The following is a 25,083-nucleotide window of genomic DNA, read 5'->3' on the forward strand; positions in this document are numbered from 1 at the left end:
TCCCCTCAAAACTGGATATTGTCCTGAAACAAAGCTAGGACATAATATTTTGAGCTGTAGGTCTTTCGAAACGTCAAACCAAAGCTTCAAGTAAAGGTAATACATAAAAAATGTAACCTCAGACTACAAAGATAGCCTCATAAGAATAAATCCATGCAAATTACTTACTTCTGAAGTGATGATATTGTGGCATTTTTTTTCATTTATTACAGGGGTACAGTAGCACTTTATAACAACCACCAGTAATATAACGTTTATAATTATACAACAAGTAACTTCTTCCCCTATGAATAAGAATTCTGTACCGGATTTATATAATTCATGGGGTAGCACTGGCGTAGAGTCACCAAAGCAGTACATTATTGTTCTGTACATAAGCAAGCACAAGCTGTTTGGTATGAATAATCTTTTGTGTGGGTGTTTAAGTTAAAACGTACATGCTTTAGTTCAAATAGCACTTGTCTGGTCAGTTCAATCCTCTTCTTGCTCACATGCTTGATTGCCACCAAATTACCCTGAATAGTAAAAAAAAAAAAAAAAAATTATAAGATTATGAGCAGAGGAATGGACATTATGCCTCATTGCACTTCCAGACACTTCAAGCGGTAATCTCTCTGAATACAGTATAAGAACTGAACATTAAAATAACATCATTGGAACACAGTAGTGAAAATGTTACAAAGCACACAAAATGAACCCATTTTAAATATGTTAGGAATATGGGGCAACAGACTTTGAATCATTCTTATTTAATTGCTTATTGACTCGTGTGTTCATGCAGTGACTATAATGAATGAAAATGTTCCAGTTTTTTGTTGAGCGGCTTTGGATTTGACAAACTGCGCAATGCAAGCCGTATTCTTCACTTGATGAAAGGCTGTTACACAACATGTGTGTGACTGTATGTGTGTGACAACATGTTCAAACACTAAAAAATAACTTACCTTAAAATAGCCCGTTTTTGCAAAAAGCTGATATTTCCCATGTGCTGTTATTATGGAGCCATAGCTGGAGCCTCGCTAAAATAAAACAGGAAGAGCAGTTAATTAAACACAGCACTGTAAATCCGATTAAACTTGGACTAACTCACACAACACATCTCAATTACCCTGTACAGTACATGGTGCTCAAAGGTCAACATTTTGATGCTGTTGACGATTTCTTGATACGATTTCTGTTTATTATTTGTGAAAATGTCAAAAACGGTAAAACATTTTTTTTTGTGAAATGCACAAACCATGTAAATACAGACAGGTGGTTTCTTTTTTGGATTTCTCGTTGCTAGAAAACCCAGACAAACAATTCATCCCTTGCATAAATTAACGTGTCTCTTCAGTTAATGAAAGATGATGCATTCTACTGTAACGACATTTGAATTATTGTGTCAGCGACCAGTTACTTAATTCGCTTTTATCTTTGTGTCAGGTTTTTCAAAAAAAAAAAAAAAGGCTGCTGTTGTATTTTTGTCTTGTTGTCAGTATGACATTCCACATGACTTTAAAATCCTGTTGTATCCAAAAAGTTCAAAATAAATGTGGGCAAAAAATAAATTAAAAAAATGATAAAATAATCTTTCACTGTATCTAAAATGAAAATGGTTGTTCATAAATTGGCCATGTATAATAAAAATAAACATATAAACAGTAGTATTTATGTTTAGTACTACCTGCCTTGGAGCTGAGAGGTGGCACTATTCAATATCCTGTACCACTGTGGCTATCAAGCCAGTGCAACGATCCTATCGTACCATATAAAGTACGATCAAATATGCTTGCTGGATAATGAAACCATTGCACCAGTCCTGCTAAGTATTCCAAGTGACCTGATCCCTTTCCTAGGTTTGTGTCACTTCTAAAAAAAAAAAGATTTAAATAAAAAAAGGTTGTTCCAAATCAATAATAGCTGAAACCAATCTGAAATCTATGCCCCCGTCTTCAGTTTTAATGCATTTTCTTTTTTTACTGTTCTCTCTCTCTCTCTCTCTCTCTCTCTCTCTCTCTCTCTCTCTCTCTCTCTCTCTCAAACAGTACAATATTTTGATCAAAGAGGCTAGATGTTGAAATCCAATATCCACTTCACTCAGAAATGTATCTTCATGTCAAAGAAAAGATGCTAAAGGCAATAGGAAACCCAGGTCGAAAGTGTTTAAAAAAAACACTTTGGGTTTTCTATTCAAAATAGAAAACATAATTATTCTTTTAGCAGGACAGGTAATCAACAGACACAAATTATGGGGAATCAAGGCGTATTAATTCATTCAACGATTGAAGAAACACTGTCTCTGTTGTGGAAGTGCATTTGTTTGTGGTAATGTTAAAAAATATTCCTCAGGAACTCGCCTTCTGGGCTATCAGGCGCTGCCCCTCAGCTAAGGTTTGACCTTTGACAGCTGCCAGAAGTCAACCAAAACTGGTGATGTAACATATACTCCAGCAAATGAAAGGGGCTGGATATTTTGTGAAAGAAGAGCTGTGTATTTAAAGAATTGCAGCACAGTTTATGATAATAAAAAAAAAAAATCACAGTTACAGTAAGACTGAAACAGGTAAGGGGAATCTAAATAAAGCAAATGTTTACATTTTCATACAAAATTGCAATGTTTTGTAATAAAAGGCTAAATGATTTGGGGAACAGGAATATTAGGTAGCGCTTTGGGATGGTTAGCTGAATAAATACTGTAATAAAATGACTTTGACAAACCATGGTTGGACCTCATGCCAATTTAGCATGTGTTTGTGTAATATACTGTGCATTACTCCCTTCTCAGAGTGAGCACTGTAGAGCAGGGTTTCCCAATCCTGGTCCTGGGGGACCCCTGTGTCTGCTGGGTTTCATTCCAACTGAGCTCTCAATTACTTAATCAAACCCTTAACTATGCATTTGCTTAATTAGACCTTCTTAATTGTTTTCAGCTTTTAAACAGTTGGAGATTTCAAGTTAACTATACAATTTTAAGCAACTTGAAATCAGCAACTTTTTAGGAGCTGAGAACAATTAAAAAGGTCTCATTAAGCACATTATTAGGTCAATTAAGGGTTTGATTAAGTAACTGAGAACTCAGTTGGAATGAAAACCAGCAGACACAGGGGTCCCTCAGGACCAGGATTGGGAAACCCTGCCAGTAGAAGACACAAAAATGCACACATTGTCACTGTACTGATTACCTCATAGATCATATCAACCAATAGGATAGAATTTACTAAATATTACTCCTCCACCAGGTTACCATGCAGTAGAATCTTGGACCATTCACTGGCTTAGTTCCAAGCACTCCCATGTGATTTATAATATGGTACTAAACCTTTTCACAGTGTGCAATAACTGCTCGAGAATCACCCTTGTTTTCCTTCTTTGTCTCAAGACGCCAAAGCATCACTGTAGTTAATTATCTAGCAATTCATTCCAGATGTCTTTTGTATAATATTAGCCAGTAACAAAAACACACAGCCTAAAAAAAATAACATAGTGCTGCAACAGAGAGGATTCACAGCCAGCAGAGCCTGTATTAATCTTAGTTTCAATAGCTGCCAACATGTTTGGAATAAGGACTGTATTTTAAACTGCCCTCTGGCTCGGGTAGGCAACCCTGGTCCTGGAGTGCCACAAGCCTGCAGGTTTTGTAGATATCTCTTAATCATCAATTGCTAAATACCTGGAACACATGGTAATTCTGACCAATTAAGCCAATCATTGAATCAATTAGGGCTTGGGTAAAACAAAAACCAGAAGTGTCTGTGGCACTCCAGGACCAGGGTTGCCTACCTCTGCTCTAGCTGACAACATAATTACTAGACCAGGGTGTATTTACCCTTTATTCTACCGCTGTTCATACAGAATTGTGTATATTTGAGTTTCAAGGGTGTGTTAAAATAACTTGCTGTGATATCCTTTATTCCCAGTTGACACTGAAAAATGTTGGGAAGATGAAAAAAAACTGATGTTATGCAATTTAAACGCAAGAATCACTGTATGAAACAGAGAAACAAAAAAGTTAATTTTGAAAAAAACTATCTCGTTAAGTTTTTTTGCATAGCAAACTAGTAACTAATTCCATTATTGGCTTGAAACCTTGTTCCAGGAGACCTAGTTTGAGGCAACGTTGCTAATTGTGGTCATGCAGGTTTACAATAGATGTAACTGGAGCATTCTACATGGTTAGATGTAGTTATTTATTCAGTCCCTCGCCTATGATCCCCCCATAGCCCAAAAGAGATCTGTTAATGTGCTATTGCGAGTCGAGCCAGTAGACTACCGCTACTACTAATTCACTGAAGTTTATGTTTGAACTAGGTTCTGTTATGCATCAACTTAAAAAAATAAAAACAGGTATAGTGGCAAAATGTTAAAACTTACAGTAGAGTAGAAACATTGTTTTAAATTACATTTACTTTCAATAAATTCATAGAATTTTACTTTGTTCGGACTGATGAGGCAACTAAGCTACCCCTTCTAGAATGTCTCTAGGAAATCAGAGTGGTCGCTCAAATCTGTGCTACCCGTATTTTAAGAATTCAGTTTTATTTTGTTATATATATACACTTTACATTATAAAAAACATCACACAAAATCAAAGAATCACATATTGAACTTTATTGAAAGTTTAAAAATATATATTTATATACATTTCTTAGATTGTGTTTTTCAACAACATCATTATTATGGCATAATAAACGTAACATTTTAAATCATTCTTAAAATGACAAATATCTTAAAAAATAAGGTTCTAAACTAAACCAACATTCATTCATTCTAATCAAAAAGTGCACCTTTATAGCTTTTTATACTATACTCGTCTGAGAAGTTTATATATTTAAATAAAGTTTTTAAAAAAATGAGGTAAATAGTATGGCAGTATAGCACCACTGAATATTATGCTGATTGTGTACAATGTGTGTATTGTACAGCCCCAATAGATTTAATTAAAAGTTTAAGAAGTTATAAGCTGATATTAATATCTATCTCCATTTAGAATGTTTGCTAGGTGTGGTCTTAAAATGTGCCATCTGGAAGATTATAAAACAACTTACATTGCCAGACAGGTATTAAAATAAATCGTAAACCTCTAGGTAGGATTAACATAAAATAATTGGTTTAATTATCTCCATGATGTGAAAAAGGACTTGCAGGAACAGTTGCTGCCAGTCCCTGTTGGTGTAGTGGATATCTAATAAGTAATATATTGCATACATTTGTTCATACAAGGTCCTATAGGACAGAACAACATTTAATCCTTAAAAGACAGAATAGGATGTGATCCTTTCTGATTCTATATGACGAATATATGAACAGTGCTTGACAGGGTAGCAGCTGAATGTGCATGCGGGTTGGACTGTCAACATTCATCTCTAGAGTTTATGAAAGAAAAAAAAACACAAAGAACAAAGAAAATGGTGTTATATTTCAATGTGCGTTATTTGGGACATTGAAGTATTACTATTTCAACGGGGTGGGGAGGGTCTACCTCGACAGAGCTTTATATCTGTACTGTTTGTGGGGGAACTGGATTTATAAGGTATTGGGGATGGGGTGGTGATGAAGGGAAAGGGGACGGGGGAGATATGCCCAAAAACTTGATGATGTAATGCATTAACATCCACATATCAATGGTCAACACCAACCATTACCAAGAATAAAATGGTCACAGTCCCAATATTGCTTAAATAGGATTTTATCCTGAAGGATTCACTGGATTGTCTCTATAGGATCCAATATGGAAGATCCCTGGAGGACTATACAGGATTTCACTCTATAGGATCACCATTCACTCAGGTAAATTCCAGTCCTGTTAGGTTAAAAGATATATGGTCCACCATGGTCAAGTAAGACTATATTTTTCTATTTCATTATTATAAACCGAGATCATAATACTGACACTTTTAAAGATTCCTTTGTTACACTGTTGAGCCTGCAGAATGAGGGTTATTCTAAGCAATCTGATTAATACCTAACATCTACTGCACATGCATTTCCTACTGACTGCCAACAATAATACTGGATGAAATAAAATGAAATACAACTGAATGAAAAACTTTGTTTTAATATGTGGCACAATGGAAATAATGATCAGAAAGGATTAGTCATTATGGGGACAAATGTTCACCCCACAAGCAACACACACTGCTGCCATAGTTCACTAGGGGGTCAGCCTTTTATTCCCCAGATTGAACTATTATTTACTGAAATGGAATTTATCCAATTGAACTAACTGTTTTTTTTTTATTTTTTACACTGAAATAAGATTTTAGCCAAAAATACACTGTACTTAACTTGCCAAAGATACCTCCACATTCTTTAAGGTCTTGAAGAACGATAATGTTTTAATTAACTAAACAGAACATTATTCTAAAGGATAACACTTGATTAGGATGACAGTCCTATATGACTTTGTTTAATACAGTCATGCAGGATTTTATAGCACATCACCTCCTTCCACCAGATAGACTTACAGTTTTCATTGTACCAGTAAAGTTCATCCTAGAATTGTGTCAATGAAATACAATCTACCACAATTATCGCTTTATGTTATTAACCGTGTTCTTTATTCTAAAGGGGTTTCACATTTGTTGGGGGGGGGGGGGGGTTATTTTTTTAACAATAATGAACCTATATACTTAGGGTTTCTGTTTTTCGGATTTTATGTAAATCGTTTTTTTCGGGCTTTCATTTTTGATATACTGTATGAAATTAGTGTTTTCGGTTACTTTTCAAAATGCGTTTTTTTTCTGTCAAAATATGTATAATAGTAACTTGACAGCACTTGCACACATAAGTTGTACCTTCTTTCCTTTGTTGTCTTCCACAAGGAAATCCCTATGGTCACGCGCACATTCTTCTGGGGTTTTTGTGTGTAAGCATTTTTGTACATTTCGCAACAATTCTATTTGAAGTCCTCTGTATCTTAACTGTAATACAGCTTTAAATTCCGCTAACAAGCCTCCATCCTGATTGTAATTTCATTTTAAATCTCGCAAGAGGAGTCTCCAGTAGAGATGTAGGAATGTGCTGTCACTCAGTAGTTGGGGCGGGTTTAAAGTATTCAAAACGAATCAATCATAGATACAAGTCAGGAAGGCGGGACATTGCCCAGCAGCACTGGGAAATGTGTTTATTATTATTTTTGTAGTAGGTTTTATTTTTTAATAGAAAAAGGGTAAAGTCAACATGAATTGATTAACCATTTCCACAGTTTTTCCGGTGCTTTCCGGTGTTAATTGGCTATCCACCGATTTCATTTTTTTTGTAACGGGGGTGTTTTATCGGGTTTTATCAGTTAAAACCGAAAATCAGAAGCCCTATGTACAGTATAATATAACACATTTGTATTCTTGTCTCATCACTCTAGGTGACTCATCTAGATCCATGTTAAAGGTATTATTCAATACTCGCCTGAGATAAAGTGAGTCTGCTGCCTGCACTCTTGTGGTTTTTTTCCGGGTTTCCAAACTGAAGCTCCTCCCAGCGAATCCTCCACAACATGCCAGCCAGCTCCTTCTCCAGTTTCAGCTTTCTGTTTTAATAAATAATTCAGATGTAAATGGGAGATGGTTCTTGGCAGGGAATAGCATAAAAAAGAGCATCACTAATGAATTGAGAGGCTTTTTTTCTAGTGTAGCATTTTCATAGGCAGTTGTTAATTGCCTAGGTGGCTAATTACGACAAAAAAAAACTGTTTAGTATGAACCAGGTGACAAAGAATTCATGTTTCGTTATCTGTTAAGAAGAATTCCCATCAAGCCCCAAGCTTTGGTCAGGATCCTGTTTAAAAAAACATTATTAATCCAACTTCACACAAACAAAGAAGCAAATCCAAGGCAGTCAAGGTATACTGAAAAATAGCTCACTCACAACCAGCAGCAGCTACACACTTTACCCATAGCAGATTATCAAGTTTATTTCGAGTAGCATATTATTACAACTGCTTCTACTAGTTTCCTGGTTAGATGCACTGCAAGCAAGTGTTTCTCTGTGTCAAAATAACTGAGGAAATGGTAAGGTTTCAATATTATGAAAGAAAAAAGACAACTGATAATTTGAATACACTATTTACTGTACTGAAATTGTTACAAATATAGCTATGTCATGCACTGTTTGTTTTTTCAAGCCCATATTGATTAATTCATTCAAATATGCAGTTCATAAAACCATCAGTGGTTTTAGAGTGGATTAGAAGTGTATTCTCAATGTTTACCAAAAAAAAAAGAATTATAACATGCTTTGTGAAGAGGGACCCTAATTGGCCCCTCTTCACAAGCCTGAATCACAGAACGCCATTTTGGGTATTTTCATCTTTCGACACAAAGATGTAACGCAAGGTACAAGAGGTGAAAAGCAAGCATTGCCAGTGCCAAGTCAAATGAATCAGGTGTATAGCAGTGTACTGTTCTACCATGAGAAAGCACTTTCCAATCCCAGCTTCTATGTATAAGCCCTTAAAAGATACTGTAAGTAGCAATGAAGAGTCCAGCCAATATCATCATTTGTGTGCTTTACTTTCATATAGAGCAAGCCGGAACCACAATGCAACCAGATTGTACTGCATGTCATGCTATGCATGATCGATTGGTGATTATAGCTGATCTTAGACCCAGCTGGCAATAATGGAATATAATCTTTTTTATGTAAAGCATCATCCCACTAGAGTATTCATGTGTTCTCCATTCCATTAGCCAACTGTAGCAGTTCACTAGAAAACATAAAAATACAAAACCATGCTTTGGAAGTAAGAAGGTAATTAAATATTAAGATCTGGGCCATGACTGCAATAATCTGAGGCTAAATTGGTATTTGGATCATGTTTTATGCACAGTTTCCCAGAATTTCCTCCCAAATTTAGGAATTCCTAAGAGCTAATGTGGCTAATGTGACTTTCTTTTAAAAAATATTTTACTAAATTCAGTTTTTCATTGTTGACTTCAACACAGACTCTTTTGAGCATTTTAATGGTAACCACAATATTGAGGCATAGGTGAAAAACAACTTTCAGTGACTTAATAGCATGTCAGTATTTAACTGGCCTGTTCATTAGTGGGTGTAAGCATTTTAATTTTAGTTTACCAAGGCCATAGGCAGGAACAGCACCTCAGCACAAATACAACTTGATTTATAAACCAGTAAGATGATACAAGTCATCCCTGGCATCAGATTCAAGGCAGAATGGAAACACAGTGTGGAAATAAAATAGACTCCTGAGGGAAATCAAGGAAATGAAAGCTCTTTTATAGAATATATGGCAGGGATCTCCAGCCGTGGTCCTGGAGAGCCCCAATCCTGCAGGCTTTCTAGATGTCTTTACATCATCAATGGCTAAAGATCTGGAACACCATTTCATCTCCACTAATTAAGACAATAATTGGTGCAATTAAGTAACTGAGAGCTTGTTGAAACGAAAACCAGAAGACACCTGATATATGGGAACCATTTTATTTATTTTTTAACTTAAATTAATATCTCTTGTTTCGAGTATATTAAATATACAATAACTAAAGCCAACCTGTACCGGTATGTGTCATAGCCACACATACATTCCGTTTCTGTCATGCAAAAGACTTCTGCAGGTGAATGCCTGGTAGCTCTATTAAGCATGTGCATGTCGATGCTTAAATAAACAGGGACCAAAAATGCTAAGTTTAGTTTTCTTTCTCTCAGCTTTGAGGTGGTATAAAACTGCATATACTGCAAGTTATAATGCACTGCTTATGTATTACAGTGCCATTATAGTTCCAGATTCACTTGGCAATATGTGTTCAAAATCCAATGAACAGCTTTGCGAGTAATGCTGTGGTGGGTCTAACTGGTTTGCCTAGGCTGGCTTGTTACTGATGACTTTTCAAGGGTTAACTCAATTATGACAGCACCAGTATGGCCAATATGCCGCAGATGTTGCTTTTTTGTCTGCCCTCTCAAATCACTTCCTCTGTCGACAATCAAGCCTGCTATGCTGGCAGCACTGCCATGGCCACAAATCACTGACAGATTTTTCTTTCTACTCCTTTTTTTGGCTAATATAAATCAATTAGCTAATATAAGTTTATATCACATTGTACAGTAAAATCTTTTTTTTTTCAATCAAACTCCACCAAAGTTCCCTTTTTATACAAACAGCATGGAGTTTTTTTTTTTTTTTTTTTATCTAATTTTCTTAATTGAGATAAATTCAGAGGGAGGAAATGTGGGTATTCCAAATGTGTCTTTTTCTCTGTATCATGCCAGAAATGTATGAAAACTCAATAGAGGACTGCTATCTCTAACTCAGCACATGATAAATAAAAAAAAAGACATCAGTACCTTTATCCAAATCACAATGAATAATAATTAACAAACCCTGCACACCGAGTCTGTCCTTATCATATTGTATCCATTATGTTGCTGTCCTTTTTAATGTATGTAACGCACCTCCACCTCTCCTACCATATTATTCTCAGTGCAACGGCTAACAGACTTCTGAGGTAAAGCTACTGTATAACAACTCAAATAGAAAAAAATATTGATATAGTTTGTCTCAACTGTGTGTAAACCACAGTTTTCTGCTTGAGCCTTTATCAGTCTAATTAAGCATGCGATCTGTTGTTGTGAATGTCATAACTGCCTTGTAAGGTATGGAAACATGGTTTCAAACATCTGCTAGTGCTGTGCTGTTTTGAATATCAATGGCCATTGGTTGTTGGTGCTTTCAAATAATAAAATAGAGCTTTTTAATTTTTTTATTTTTTTTTTTATAAATTTAGTCATTGCCAATTATTTTTTATTATTTTCTCCCCAATTTGAAATGCCCAATTATTTTTAGGCTCAGCTCACCGCTACCACCCCTGCGCTGACTCGGGAGGGGTGAAGATGAACACACGCTGTCAGCCGTGTGACGTCAGCCGCCCGCTTCTTTACACTGCAGACTCACCGTGCAGCCGCCCAAGAGCTACAGCGTCAGAGGACAACGCAGCTCTGGGCAGCTTACAGGCAAGCCCGCAGGCGCCCTGCCAGACTACAGGGGTCGCTGGTACGCGGTTAGCCGAGGACACCCTGGCCGACCTAACCCTCCCTCCCCCCGGGCGACGCTCGGCCAATTGAGCGCCTCCCCCTGGGAGCTCTCGTCCACTGTCGGCTGTGGAATAGCCTGGATTCGAACTCGCGACATCCAGGCTATAGAGCGCATCCTGCACTCTAGCGAGTGCTTTTACTGGATGCGCCACTCGGGAGCCCCTAGCTTTTGAATATTTTAAGGTACGGACTGTCTCTTTGTGTTAAAGTATTTTTATATGCAGCTGGCACAAAATACCAGAAGCTTTTGTTTCTGTCCAGAACCTGTACTTGACATTCAACTTCAGCCAGTAAGGCCTGCTTAATATCATCAGCAATACAAAACTTTACAGCACCTGGGGGCACATGACGTTGTAATACAGTAAAAGCATGAGTTTCATTACATAGCAATACAGACAGAGAAGGAGATGTGATTCCTTATATCGGACTAAATAAACAAAAATTCATCACAAGCTTTCAAGACCTCAAAGGTCTCCTCTTCAGGTGAAAGATGGAAAGAGAGATTGATGTTTACAATGTCTATCAGCTCTGGATTAATACGGCTACCATTTCATCTATCAATTACATACCAATGAAACACAACTGTTTTCTGTCTTACATCTACAGCTATAGCCAAAAGTTTTGCATCACATAGAATTTTAGGATTGAGACAAAAACGAAAAAAAAAACATATATATTTTATTTAACACCATGTAATAATAATAATAAAATAAAATAAAAAAAAAACTACAAAATGATATACCAAAAGTCTACCAGAAGCCATAATAGTAGAAAAGTATTTCACTTTAGATTTCAAAATGTCACATTTTTAAATGTTTGTAATTTTGTCGTAAGTATATGGAAACCTGCAGTGTTGGGCACATTACTGAAAAAAAGTAACGAATTACTCATTTCTTCAGAAAAGACTAATACAGTGTCCTTACTTGTTACTTCATATAAAAAGCAGTGCGTTATATTTCTCCTTACATATTACTTGTTATATTTGGCAGCAGTGTGGAGTAGTGGTTAGGGCTCTGGACTCTTGACTGGAGGGTTGTGGGTTCAATTCCAGGTGAGGGACACTGCTGCTGTACCCTTGAGCAAGGTACTTTACCTAGATTGCTCCAGTAAAAACCCAACTGTATAAATGGGTAATTGTATGGAAAAATAATGTGTAAAATAATGTGATATCTTGTAACAATTGCAAGTCGCCCTGGATAAGGGCGTCTGCTAAGAAATAAATAATAATATATTTATTTCTCTTGTCTTGTCCACCAATACTGTTGTTGTGACTACTGTTTACTTTCTAACTATGTCTGGTAATTCTGAATGTGTCAAACAGGTTTTAAAAATGTTTGTAGTATAAATACATTTCATTTTTAGCATATAAACAAAATAGGCTGTGTGTTTCCTGACTTTCAATAATTTTGTATTATTAAGAGAAAATCATACAAATGTTAAAATTCAATAAAACCACAACTAGCAAATCAACAATCAACAAAAAAAAGTCTACAGAAAAACGAACTATATGCTGACAAAGCAGTAAACGTAAAAATAATGGGGTGATGCAATAAATGAGGCTACCACTAAGTGGAATAAATGTGGTACATACAGTCAAGGACGAGACTCAATCTTGTCCTGATAAGCTTCAAAATCTGCGGCGATAGACGTGTTTCCTGAGTACGACGTTTTTGAAGTATATCATCAAAATTGGCATGTAGGGATACACATTTTTTTTCCTAGTGCCTAGCCTTATTCAATGAAAAGGATCAGAAAGACTGATTAGTTTGCCCCACGGCTTATTGCTGTGAGACATCGAAATTAGAGCAATCTGGCGTGTCGGGGTTAAAAATGTAAGTGTACAACAGACACATTTGTTTGTTTTTTGCTGGAAGTAGCTGTAATATTATTACTCCCATTATAAAATCTAACACGTTATATTACCACGTTATTAACAAAAGTAATATTACAGTAAGTAACACGTAGATTGTAAGATAAAAACAACCTTTAAATTGAAGAAAATCAGAAAAGCCAGGATAAGTAAAAGTGAAAAGCAGCATTGCTGTGGTTAACTTGACGGAGGTTTGTATAGGAAACTCTATTAAACTGATTCATAACAAAGCACATATTTTTCTATTTAAACTAAGGCACTTATTTCAAAGGTATTGGCAGCACTTGAACAACACAGACTTTGCGTGTACGCTGCAAAACACTGTACCCTACACTGAGGCTTTTGTTTCATAGGTCCCATATGTGAATACCTTTAACGGACTAACCCCCCATTTAATTGCAAACCTCTGTTTCTTTTTAAACATCAACCAATATCAACTGCGGGCCAGGTTTCAAAGTCAATCTTTTATTAATAAACCATTCGAAGAATGTGAAACTTTATAGTGGGGTTAAAGGAAAATAGGAAATAAATCATAAAGAGGAGATTACAAAACCAACCAAGCGGGGAGGTAAAATCTACATAAAAGAGTAATACATTCTGGGATTATCTCAATCATAAAACAAACTCTTGTTATTAAAACTGACGTTTCCCACAAACATGGTCAATTTTACACTAACATTAACGGCCTGTGGTAAACTGGCATTGCTGTCAAGGCTGGCTAGCGGCAGGAATAACAGACGGAGGTGGAAGACTGCAATTCAGCGCTTCTCGCATACTTTTATTAACAAAAGACAAATCAAAATACTAATCAAAAACACACTCAAAATATATCAAACTTTATTTACAACAAATTACATACACAGTATTTAAACGTGCAGAGCCTCAGCCCTGACAAAGAGGCTAACTAACTGTCAAGTGTTTTGCGATTGAGCTAATTTTGCACTGCTTAGTTTTTCAGTAATATTTTGAAAATCATTTTTTTAACACAGAGCAATCACTTGCTCATCTGGCTCCATTGCTCCCATGCTTAGGGTTGCCACCTGGCCCCATAATTCCGGAACACCGCGAGACTGAACAGGATTTTGTTGTTTTAAACTGAAGGAAATTAACACGCGAATTGAGCGCTAAACCTTTGCTAAATTGATTCTGTTGATTAATTATCTCGAGGCAGCATGACAATACAATAATAGCTTTTAACAAATTAAATAAATAAATAAGTACCATCATCATATTTATTTATTTTATTAATAGTTTTAAATATATATTTTAAAGTTTCTTTACAGTTTCTAATAGTATATCACCTTCTCCCGCTCAAATCATTAATACTGACCAGCTGTTCACTATTCCTGACAGCCGACAGCGTGAACACCTGATCAGTGTTATTAATTGGAGAGTCAGTGTAAATTAGCGCTATAAATTACAAATTAACATGATATAAATAGCAACTTTTAAATATTGAGAACTGAAATACTAATTTTACAAAATAAAAAAGTATCTTGAATAATCCAACACACATGTTTATTCAAGATGCTTTTTTATTTTGTAAGATTTGTATTATCACAATGATTCGGATAATTAAGAATGCATGTTCTAATAACAATTAACCAAGTGTTTAGTGCTCATTTCACGTGTTTATTTCTTTCAGTTTAAGGGCAATTATGGGGCCAGGTGGCAACCCTACCCATGCACCTCATTACTGTTTCTCAGTGCACATGTTGCTAAGGTCCCATTTTCAATCCGAAAAGAGGAGCATAAGTCCATTTAGCTCCATTGTTTTACACAGTTCAAATTAAGAGCAAGCTATAAAACAGAGTGTTATCAATGTCAATCATTTTGGACTCCACGATGGACAGTTTTATATTCAACTGATAATTTCACCATTTCCAAAATTAGCTACTAAAGGACGATAGAGGGAGCTGGGATGTTTTGTTAAATCTTGGAAACTTTTTAAAAAGTATTTAAAAAATAGCCTGATACCGAGTGGCGCATCCAGTAAAGGCGCTCCACGTGGAGTGCAGGATGTGCTCTATAGTCTGGACATCGCGAGTTCGAGTCCAGGCTATTCCTTTGCCGACCGAGGAAGGGAGCTTCCAGGGGACAGCGCTCAATTGACCGAGTGCCGCCCGGGGGGAGGGAGGATTAGGTCGGCCAGGGTGTCCTCGGCTCACCGCGCACCAGCAACCCCTGTAGTCTGGCCAGGCGCCTGCGGGCTTGCCTGTAAGCTGCCCGAGAGCTGCGTTGTCCTCCAACGCTGTAGCTCTTGGGTGGCTGCATGGTGAGTCCGCAGTGTGAAGAAAAGCGGTCGGCTGACAGCACACGCTTCGGAGGACAGCATGTGTTCGTCTTCGCCCTCCCGAGTCAGCGCAGGGGTGCTGAGCATAATAAAACAATTGGCCATTCCAAATTAGGAGAAAATTATAAAAAATAATTGGCAACGATTAAATTAATTAAAAAAAAAAAAAAAAAAAAATAGCCTGATATACACTGCTGAGCAAAAATCTTAGACATGTTACATTTTTCTACTCTGATGCATTATGAGCATCAACAATTTACTCAAAACCTCCACTAGTGTTTTCTACTATTATAACAACCTTGACTTGCATAAAGAAGGAAAAACTGACAACGAACTGGCAGAAGGCACAGGTGTCGTTGACCATCCATCAACAGTCCAAAGCACCTTTGACCATTGTTCCATAGTCCAATTTCTGTGCATATTTTAGCCTTTTCCTAACAAAGGTATTCTTACTGCAACACATTCTTTAATCCTGGTACTTTGTACTGTTGATTTGATGGACAACAGACACCTGTGCCTTCTGCCAGTTCTGTTGTCAATTCAATGCTTGTCTTCTTTCTATTCCTTAAGGATATTATCTTCGAGTATTGCTCATCCTTGTTAGACAGCTTTTTGGGTCTTCAAGTCCTGGGTTTGTCAATTACAGATGATGTTTCTCTGTACTTGTTGATTATGCTTCGGATACCACACCTTGAAAATCAAGTGATGCAAGCTATTTCACTCAATGTTTTTCCTTCTTTATGCAAGGCAAAGTTGTTATAATAGTAGAAAACATTAGTGGAGGCTTTGAGTAAATTGCTGAGGCTCATAATGCATCAGAGTAGAAAAATGCAACATGTCTAAGACCTTTGCACAGCAGTGTACAGCATGTAGCTTACAGTTTAATTTACACCGGTACTTTTTAAAATTATACAATCATTACGAGAGACAGGGGCATATTAACATCCACAAAATGGAGCAGAGCTAAATCTTTTAAAGTCAGACTGTAAATGTATTTGTGTCTACTTATTAATACTACAGTTTATCACTCTGTGCACTCTACTTAATCAGAAAGCAGACCATGTTTGCCTAAAGGTAATAACTTGCCACTATGTTTACTGTATTTCATTCTGTGATTCAAATACTCATGGTTTGGCTAGCAGTATAGAGGCTTGTACATATTTAATCCTAATCATATATATATATATATATATATATATATATATATATATATATATATATATATATATATATATATATAGTGATATACACAGGCGTTAATTTGTGCTGGATTGGACAAACTGGGATCCGTTACCTTTCTATCTGACAGGTGAGAATTAAACAGTTTGAAAATGATGAACCATATTTAAAAAAAAAAAAAAGAGTGCCCTTTGCTTTGAGTGGTGCGTGTGGGTGGTGCCGTCAGACCAGGAAATGAAACAATAACAATGGTTGTACGGGTAGTATATTTTAGATATAGCATTGTTTCTATATTAATTAGACTCACGTCTCACCTCTGACACTCTCTCCTGGAGCGCAGGAAGCTGCAGGTTTTTATACATGTGACCATCTCCCGATTGTCAACAATTAATCAATGAATTAACTCGGGAGATGGTCACCTTCTGCACAAGGTTTTTAAATAAATAAACAAAACACAAACGCAGGGCTTTTCGACGTCATCTTAAATAATAAATAATCATGTCGAACGGCTTTAGTCCGTCTGCACATAAGCACAATATAATAATAATATTATTATTATTATTTATTTCTTAGCAGACACCCTTATCCAGGGCGACTTACAATTCTTACAAGATATCACATTATTTTACATACAATCACATTATTTTTTACATACAATTATCCATTTATACAGTTGGGTTTTTACTGGAGCAATCTAGGTAAAGTACCTTGCTCAAGGGTACAGCAGCAGTGTCCCCCACCAGGGATTGAACCCATGACCCTCCGGTCAAGAATCCAGAGCCTTAACCACTACTCCATACTGCTGCTATAATAATAATAATAATAATAATAATAATAATAATAATAATAATAATAATAATAATAATAATAATAATAATAATAATAATAATAACAAATGAATACCTACATACATAATAAAATACACACAAGGGGTGGGCACCCGTCACAAAGTGAAACAGGGCTTGATTTCAAACCACATGACATGAAGCTGTTCTCTGATTGTTCAGTTGTGTAGTTGTCATGTGACGAATTCACAAAAATAGTACCAGGTTCTATTTTTTTTCATCGCTCGCGTTGGAATTTGAGTTGCGGCGACGTCGCTTGTCGTATCGTCTTTGGTATGAAGGGCGCTATTGAAAAGCATAAGTTTTATTGATTTTCTCGCGTGGCTTTGTCTGGTGTGTAAGGGCCTTTAAAGCCCATTTTTATCCTCCATACATCTTGACAGATAATCAGTGTGAAAGCTCAGGCCTTTACTAAGCTGACAAGTGATGCCTGTGATAACCCTCAGAAAATTGCAATTATACGATATGCATCGCCAGCTCCCCAGCAATGTTCATGCTTAACTGCGTAGAGCTGAAAAACTTTTACTAGAAAATAGTTTGTGAAATTGTGAAGAGAATAGATCAGAGAGGTTATAAACTGATTTTGAACTTGACACTGCCTCCTTAGAGTAATCTTTGAAGATGTGCTGATGAGTGCTCAGGGGGTCTGCCAGGCACAGTTGAGTGTGATGCTCCCACGCAGTGTATAGGCTAACACATCCGCATACAGCTTGCAACTCTCACACAAACAGATTGTCTTCCACGCATAATAAACTGTGCAGTATTCTGTTATGAGTGGTTTGTTTATGCATGTGCTAATAAAGGACAAGCTACACATTCCACTGGGGAAACCTTAATGCCCATTTCATTCTGAACCATGTGTCAGTTGAATACCCTGAAATTATTTATTTTTTCCCTTCTATTACCTGTTTATTCCTTTCATTTCTTGCCCAAGTGTTTAACTATAACAATAAAAAGATGAATACAAGTTGTATTAATACAGAAGGGCAATACCTGCTAAAAATGTACTTTGTTGTGACCTAAAAAACAGAACTCCATTGCCAGTAGCCTGATACTCATAAATGATAAAGCTTATAATTTTAGGTAAAATAGGTTTTCCCATATATACATCACCTAATTATAGAGCATTTAATAAAATATATTCAAATATAAAAACACCCAAGCAACAACACCCTCAGCAATAATATACCCAGCAGTGTCACATTGCTACGAACATACATTATAAGACCATGGTGTTAATTCCCATGACTTACAGTCTGCACGATACATATGTAGTTGTTTTAATATACACATGCAACCTCTCTCTCTCTCTCTCTCTCTCTCTCTCTCTCTCTCTCTCTCTCATATAATTAAGAACATACCTGTATATCAAAAAGCTGGATATTCCAAAAATTGTTAGGGCAAGGCCGGCTCCCAAAGCCACAATTTGAAACACTGAAATATTATCTAGAGGAAAAGAAAATAATTTTTAAGTATTGTCGGCTGACACACAAACTTTTCTTTTTTTTTTCATTTAGTCGTCACCAATTTTTGACCCTGTTTTTTTCTCCCCAATTGTGTATACCCAATTATTATCTGTATCCTTGGCTCACTGCTCGCAACCCCCCCCACCCCCCCCACCCCCCCACTGACTCTGGAAACTGCAGCTGGAACACGCGTCCTCCGAAACGTGCTCCTGCCAATCCGTCATTTTTCACACTGCGGGTCCACACCGAGGCCACCAGACCTATAGTGCCGGAGGACAACACAGATCTGGCGGCTCCACTGCAGAACCACAGGTGCCCTATCGGCCACCGGGGTCGCTGATGCGCAGTGAACCGTGGATTCCCCTGCAGAACTAAGCCCTCCCTACCAGGAAATGTCTGTATTTTACTGTTTTATTCTTGTTTTCTTATTTAGTACCTTAAATAATCAGCTTTCTTACCGTCCTTTCATTCTTTGGTGGTTGCACAGTCAGGTTAAAAAGATATTACTCACATGCTTACTGTGTAGGATTTGTTCTGATGCTCACATTGCTACACTACATTTCCAATGAAAAGAAAAACAAAGTGCCATACAAACCTTCTTTGCAGGAGGGGTCATCTGTGTCAAATACGCAAGGAGGGTTATCCAGTGGAGGGTACCCTTTTGGCCACTGGATTCTTTCGTTCAATGCCCAGATAATTTGTTTATTTGTTCCATTAAAATGAGCAACTATCTGCATTGAAATAAAAAGGAACTGCTGTAGAACACTCTCTTTAATGAAATGAAAGAATCGATTCCATACAATTCAAATCCATAGAACACTGGTACCGGTACTATTCCATTCAATGTGCACAGGCACACAGTGTGAGGGGAGCATTCTACCATAATATTCCAAATATAACACACAATGGTTTTATTTATTTATTTATTTTCTCTTCAAGTTGAGTGAACATTATATATGAACTGCACATTCTATAGAGTTATAATAGGGTTATACACAAGCTGTGCAGATTATACATGGTGTGGCTATTATACACGAGGTGCATGTTATACAAAACATGTAACCCAAAGCATTATTCCTCATATGTAAACAGAATATATGCTTACTTTATGAGAAAGTATGACATTTATATGAATGTATACTTTTTTTAAAGATATATTTAATAGCAAGTAACCCTTGTATACATTTATTAAAACAAATACTTTAATATGTTATCATGTGAGGCAAAATGCATATGACATACAGTATAATGTTGGCAATAACCCTTAAATAAAACTCACCCTGTACTCTCCGGTCTTGTGATCTGCCATTGCCCACAGATTGAAATCAGTCTCTCTGTCATTGTTGTTGTCTGTGCTCACTAGACCTGTGACACCTGTAAGGTACAAAATTAGACAAAAAAGAATCACATTTAAATGTGTGTCTATTTGTGAGGTATGTTTTTCATTAAGAATGACAGACAACAAATTGAACTTATTTTTCAAAATATTCTGTAGTCAGACAAATAGATAGATTACACTTACAATTAGCACTTCGTCTTGGACTACAGTACAGCACCTTAACTATGGTACGATTAGTTAGTCTAAGATTAGTGCCACCAGGCATACTCTGTATCTGTAAGTCACAATCCTGTAGGAATGGGGCTCATAACCAACACTTACATTTTATGTTTCCCCCATAATTGTATACAACTCATATATCAACAACAATCTGTGTTTTATTTTTTACAATACGCTTCCTTAACCAACATACCCTTTTTTAACTTAAAAACATTAAGTGGTCCATTTTCAAATCAAAGCTGCATTTAACTCAGCCCAAGAATCACCACAAAGGTTCTTTCAAAGAATTTCTTTCACTGGGATCTTTGGCCTGGCACGTTCCCCATATATTTCTATGTTGTTGATCACAGCAGAAGTGTAAACACACCGAGTGTTTGAAATTGATGTCAGGCTGCTATGCTCACTTCAATAAACCAGTGCTCACCTACACTTCTGCGGGGACTGAAGATTAAAAATAGATGTCTCTGCTTATATCAGTGAGGGCTGAAAAGAAAACATAATGCTCACTGAGTGATTTGGCTTCAATATCAATATCACATACCTGCACACCCACACAGCCCTACACAGCCCACACCAGAGACTTCAGACTAGCAGGGAGGAGCATGGTCTACTGTGCAGCTAGTAAGCAGCGTCCTCACTTGTGGTTCTTTTAATCCCTCCAGCCCAGATCTTGTTCTAGCCATGTCCATAATTATTGAACTAAGCAATCCACAGCCTTGTTCTAACCAGGTCTATGTTTAACGGGCCTTGGTGTTCAATTGAATACTTTAGGATCTGGATGGAACTGGGTAATGGTTTGGAATGGTCTGAAAGCCACACAAGAGCACCACAGTGTATCTGGGCTAGCATTTCCAACCATGTCCTTTATTATTAAACTGAAGTAACCCCATGACCACTATGAAACCCAGATTAGAACCAAGACCAGAGTGGCCTACCCCTGCCCTATACAAACTGTCTAGTGTACGATTTCCATTACATGAGAGTAGATGTTAAAACTTCATGCTGATTTGAACTCGGCTCTCGCCAAGATATGCACCAACTAAGACGCAGATTTACAGTAAACTAATGTGATCCATGTGTGTCTCCATCCATTTGAGTTTCCTTCCATATGATGATATAGACATCCTTCTACCTGGTGTTGATGGCTGAAGTGTAATGCTGGCTCCAGGGATCAGCTTATTTTGCCTCCCTAGCGCATCAGTACACACAACGGCTGTGATGCTGGCTCCGGGGATCAACCACAGTGCGGTCTCCCCAGCGCATCAGCATGACAACCGTCTGCATTGAGCTAAGTAGGGTACATCTCTGGGGTCTTTAAGTGGGCACCTTCCATCCTCAGTGTTTCATCGACTAGCCCACGACACCTCAAGAGGGCTCAACGGTGATTCTCCTGTCCCAGCATCACCCCCCTCCGTCCCCCACTCAACTCAGCCCAGCTTACTTACCCGTACATCAGCGTTTCTTTCTTTCTATTGTGCTTGAGATCCCCAACCAGAATCTTTCCGTCTCAACCACAGCCAGTTGCTGCTCCTCTCTGCTGCTTCAGATAAGTTCTTCTCTGTGCGACGCAACTCTTGACCACTGAATCCGACGTCTCTGAGAAACCGGGTTGTAGAGTGTGCTGCAAATCCTCGACAACCCACCTCCACTGGGTAAACCCGGACTCTCCATCCTCGCTGTTCCGCTTCAGCGGCTAGTTGAGTATACCGCAGTTTCTTCCTCTCATACGCCTCATCTACAGCTTCCTCCCATGGCACATGTTAACTCTACCAGGTGAACAAGGCGTGCCGATCCAGACCACCAGGCTGCCTTGTGCCATGTAGGAGGAGCTGAACTGAGACCAAGACCCCCTCTTCTATGCTGAACTTGCCCCATGATATCACCGATTCGAAGGGAAGACTTTGCATCTTCCACGGCTTTCTTTGCTGCCCACTTCCAGTTTTCAACACAGGTGCTGCCTCCCTTACACATTTGTCTCGTGACTCTACTAATGTCATTTCCAGTCAGACCTTGGCGCACTTAAACTCCTCGGTTAGAGCGGAGACTGGTAGCTGCAGTATTCCTTTACCATAACGTCCCACTCTGCTGAGGCACCATGGAACTCCCAACCATTTCCTGATGTATAAACTGATTAAAGCTTCCTGCTTCTCTACTGTTGTCAAAGAAACCTCGTACATAGTCAGTGGCCACAGCAGCCTTGGCAGTGGACCAAACTGAAAGCACCAGAGTTTTAGTTTGCCTGGTAAAGCGCTGCTGTCTATGCTCTTCAACCCTTCCACTGCTTGTTGTCTAACTTTTCCCACGCAAACTGTGTCCTTGAGATCCCCGTCGTACCATCTCCCAAGACTTTTCACTGGCTTCTCAGACACTGTTGGTATTGCCTCACCATTAATGTAGAACATTTTATCTGCTACTTTACATTTAATTATAGAAATGCTCCTTGCTTTAGTGGGCTTGAATTGCATTTGTGCCCATTCAATGTTATTGGTTAATTTGCACAATAACCAATTAGTGCAGGTTACTGTTGTAGTCATGGTTGTCATGTCATCCATGTATGCTCGAATTGGTGGTAGTTGCATTCCAGAAGCCAAGCGCTCTCCTCCCACTACCCATTTTGATGCCCTAATGATTACTTCCATTGCCATGGTAAAAGCCAGTGGAGAAATGGTGCATCCTGCCATTATTCCAACTTCTAGCCTTTGCCATGTAGTGCTGAATTCTGAAGTTGAAAAACTAAATTGCAAATCTCCAAAGTATGCTTTTACTAAATTTGTTATTGTCATCGGTACACTGAAAAAATCAAATGCTGCCCAAAGAAGTTCATGTGGCACTGAACCATATGCATTAGCCAAATCCAGGAATGTCACATGGAGCTCCTTCCTCTCCTGTTTAGTTGATTGAATTTGTTGCCAGATCGCATTGATGTGTTCTAAGCATCCTGGGAAAACTGGAATGCCCGCTTTTTGTACTGAAGTGTCAATGAAGCAGTTCTTTAATAGGTAAACTGACAATCTCTGAGCAATAATGTTTAATAGGGACATAGGGCAAAACTGACTGATGCTTGTAGAATCTTTTTCTTTAGGTATAAAGACTCCACCTGCTCAGCGCCATGCTCTTGGTACAACCTGTTTTTCTCATACCACTTTCATCAATTTCCACAGGATTCGTAGTACTCCTGAAGCACTCTGTACGGAACTCCATTAGGCCCTGGAGATGATGAAGCCCTTGGTTTTTTCACAGCTTGCTCTACTTTTTTCCAAAACAGACTGATTCATATGCTAACAAATACCATGGGTTTAGCTAAAATTGAGAAATAGCAGGGAGGAAATTGGCTCCCACCCACACACTAATGCGGTTCTATCTTCAACACACTGTTTAAAATATTTATGAATTTTCAACCTGGACTACATTTTTCCATTTGTATTTAAACCTCCCATTAGAAAATATTGCACAGCAAACACTTTTGTATCATAAACTGTACATTTCCAAAATCCAATTCCATTATCTTTTATTGACTACGAGATCAGCGTCTTTTAACATGTACTGTAACTCATTACAGGCTGTAAAAAACCCCGGGAGATACAGCTGCAGGAAACACATACTCGGAAAGCTGATGTGGTGGCCCAGCACACAAACCACTGCAATCATACTTTATGTTATAGGTGCTGAGTTCTAGCATATTAGAAACACATTTCTGTGAGAAATATTGCTGGGAGTTACTTTTTGTTAAGGGGTGGTGACCCCTACTCATGTCTGCTGGTTTACTAATTTCATTTTTGGCAAGAGCAGATGATGTCAAACAAGAGTATTGTCCAACCGTTGTAGTTTTGGCTGCAAAGCAAATAGAAGGCACTTTTTTACACAGAGAATTGTGAGGGTCTGGAATCAACTCCCCAGTAATGTTGTTGAAGCTGACACCCTAGGATCCTTCAAGAAGCTGCTTGATGAGATTCTGGGATCAATAAGCTACTAACAATGGGCAGCAGTGTGGAGTAGTGGTTAGGGCTCTGGACTCTTGACCGGAGGGTTGTGGGTTCAATCCCAGGTGGGGGACACTGCTGCTGTACCCTTGAGCAAGGTACTTTACCTAGATTGCTCCAGTAAAAAACCCAACTGTATAAATGGGTAATTGTATGTAAAAATAATGTGATATCTTGTAACAATTGTAAGTCGCCCTGGATAAGGGCGTCTGCTAAGAAGTAAATAATAATAATAATAATAATAACAACCAAACGAGCAAGATGGGCTGAATGGCTTCCTCTCGTTTGTAAACTTTCTTATGCTTTTATGTTCTTATTTACAGATTCAAGAAAAGTACTGAAGAAAACCTACAGGTTTTTGCTATCATACAGGCTTTACAGTACAGTAAATTCAGTTTAATCAATTAGAACAGCTGTGTATATTACATATCAACGTACATGTAACACGTACAGTATTATGTATATGGATGACATATCAGGTTAAAACCACTGTAAAATTAGAACTTACCCCAGAACTTCTGGTTTCGCATTCTCTGTGTAATCTGTATGCCGTCCTTCTGGGATCCCCCTTCTGCTAAAGTCTCGTTAAGAGCCTTAGCATACAGCATGACTCCATCATAGAAACAGCCTGCTATAAAATCCACCTGCAATGAAACACAAGAAGTAAAATGCTCATATAAAACCCTTGACTCCCTTTAGCTTGTAATAATGAACTACTTTCTTACATGAAAGGAATAGTATGCACTGTAGATGGGGTGGAGGTAGTTTATTATAGGTATAGGAATGGGACAGTATTGTTTGGTTTGCTATGAGTTAATAACCTTAATCTCTAGGTTGGAGTCAGTGGTTGGAAATTCTGGC

At 37.8% G+C, this 25,083-nt stretch overlaps 1 protein-coding gene across 2 annotated transcripts in view; it reads right to left on the minus strand.

The window, feature by feature from the left end:
- LOC117963557 (atrial natriuretic peptide receptor 2-like) overlaps window positions 1-25,083 on the minus strand; it is a 62,923-nt gene that overhangs the window by 21,790 nt on the left and 16,050 nt on the right. For both annotated transcript variants that reach the window (XM_058991611.1, XM_058991622.1), the window contains exons 4-10: window positions 24,731-24,866; window positions 19,964-20,058; window positions 19,280-19,415; window positions 18,580-18,664; window positions 7,387-7,507; window positions 945-1,019; window positions 438-515 (exon numbers count right to left, since the gene is read on the minus strand). In XM_058991611.1, the coding sequence (XP_058847594.1) occupies window positions 438-515; window positions 945-1,019; window positions 7,387-7,507; window positions 18,580-18,664; window positions 19,280-19,415; window positions 19,964-20,058; window positions 24,731-24,866 (726 nt within the window). The remainder of the gene's footprint in view (window positions 1-437; window positions 516-944; window positions 1,020-7,386; window positions 7,508-18,579; window positions 18,665-19,279; window positions 19,416-19,963; window positions 20,059-24,730; window positions 24,867-25,083) is intronic.

This window comes from Acipenser ruthenus, chromosome 2, assembly GCF_902713425.1.
Source record: "Acipenser ruthenus chromosome 2, fAciRut3.2 maternal haplotype, whole genome shotgun sequence".
Lineage (NCBI taxonomy): Eukaryota > Metazoa > Chordata > Actinopteri > Acipenseriformes > Acipenseridae > Acipenser > Acipenser ruthenus.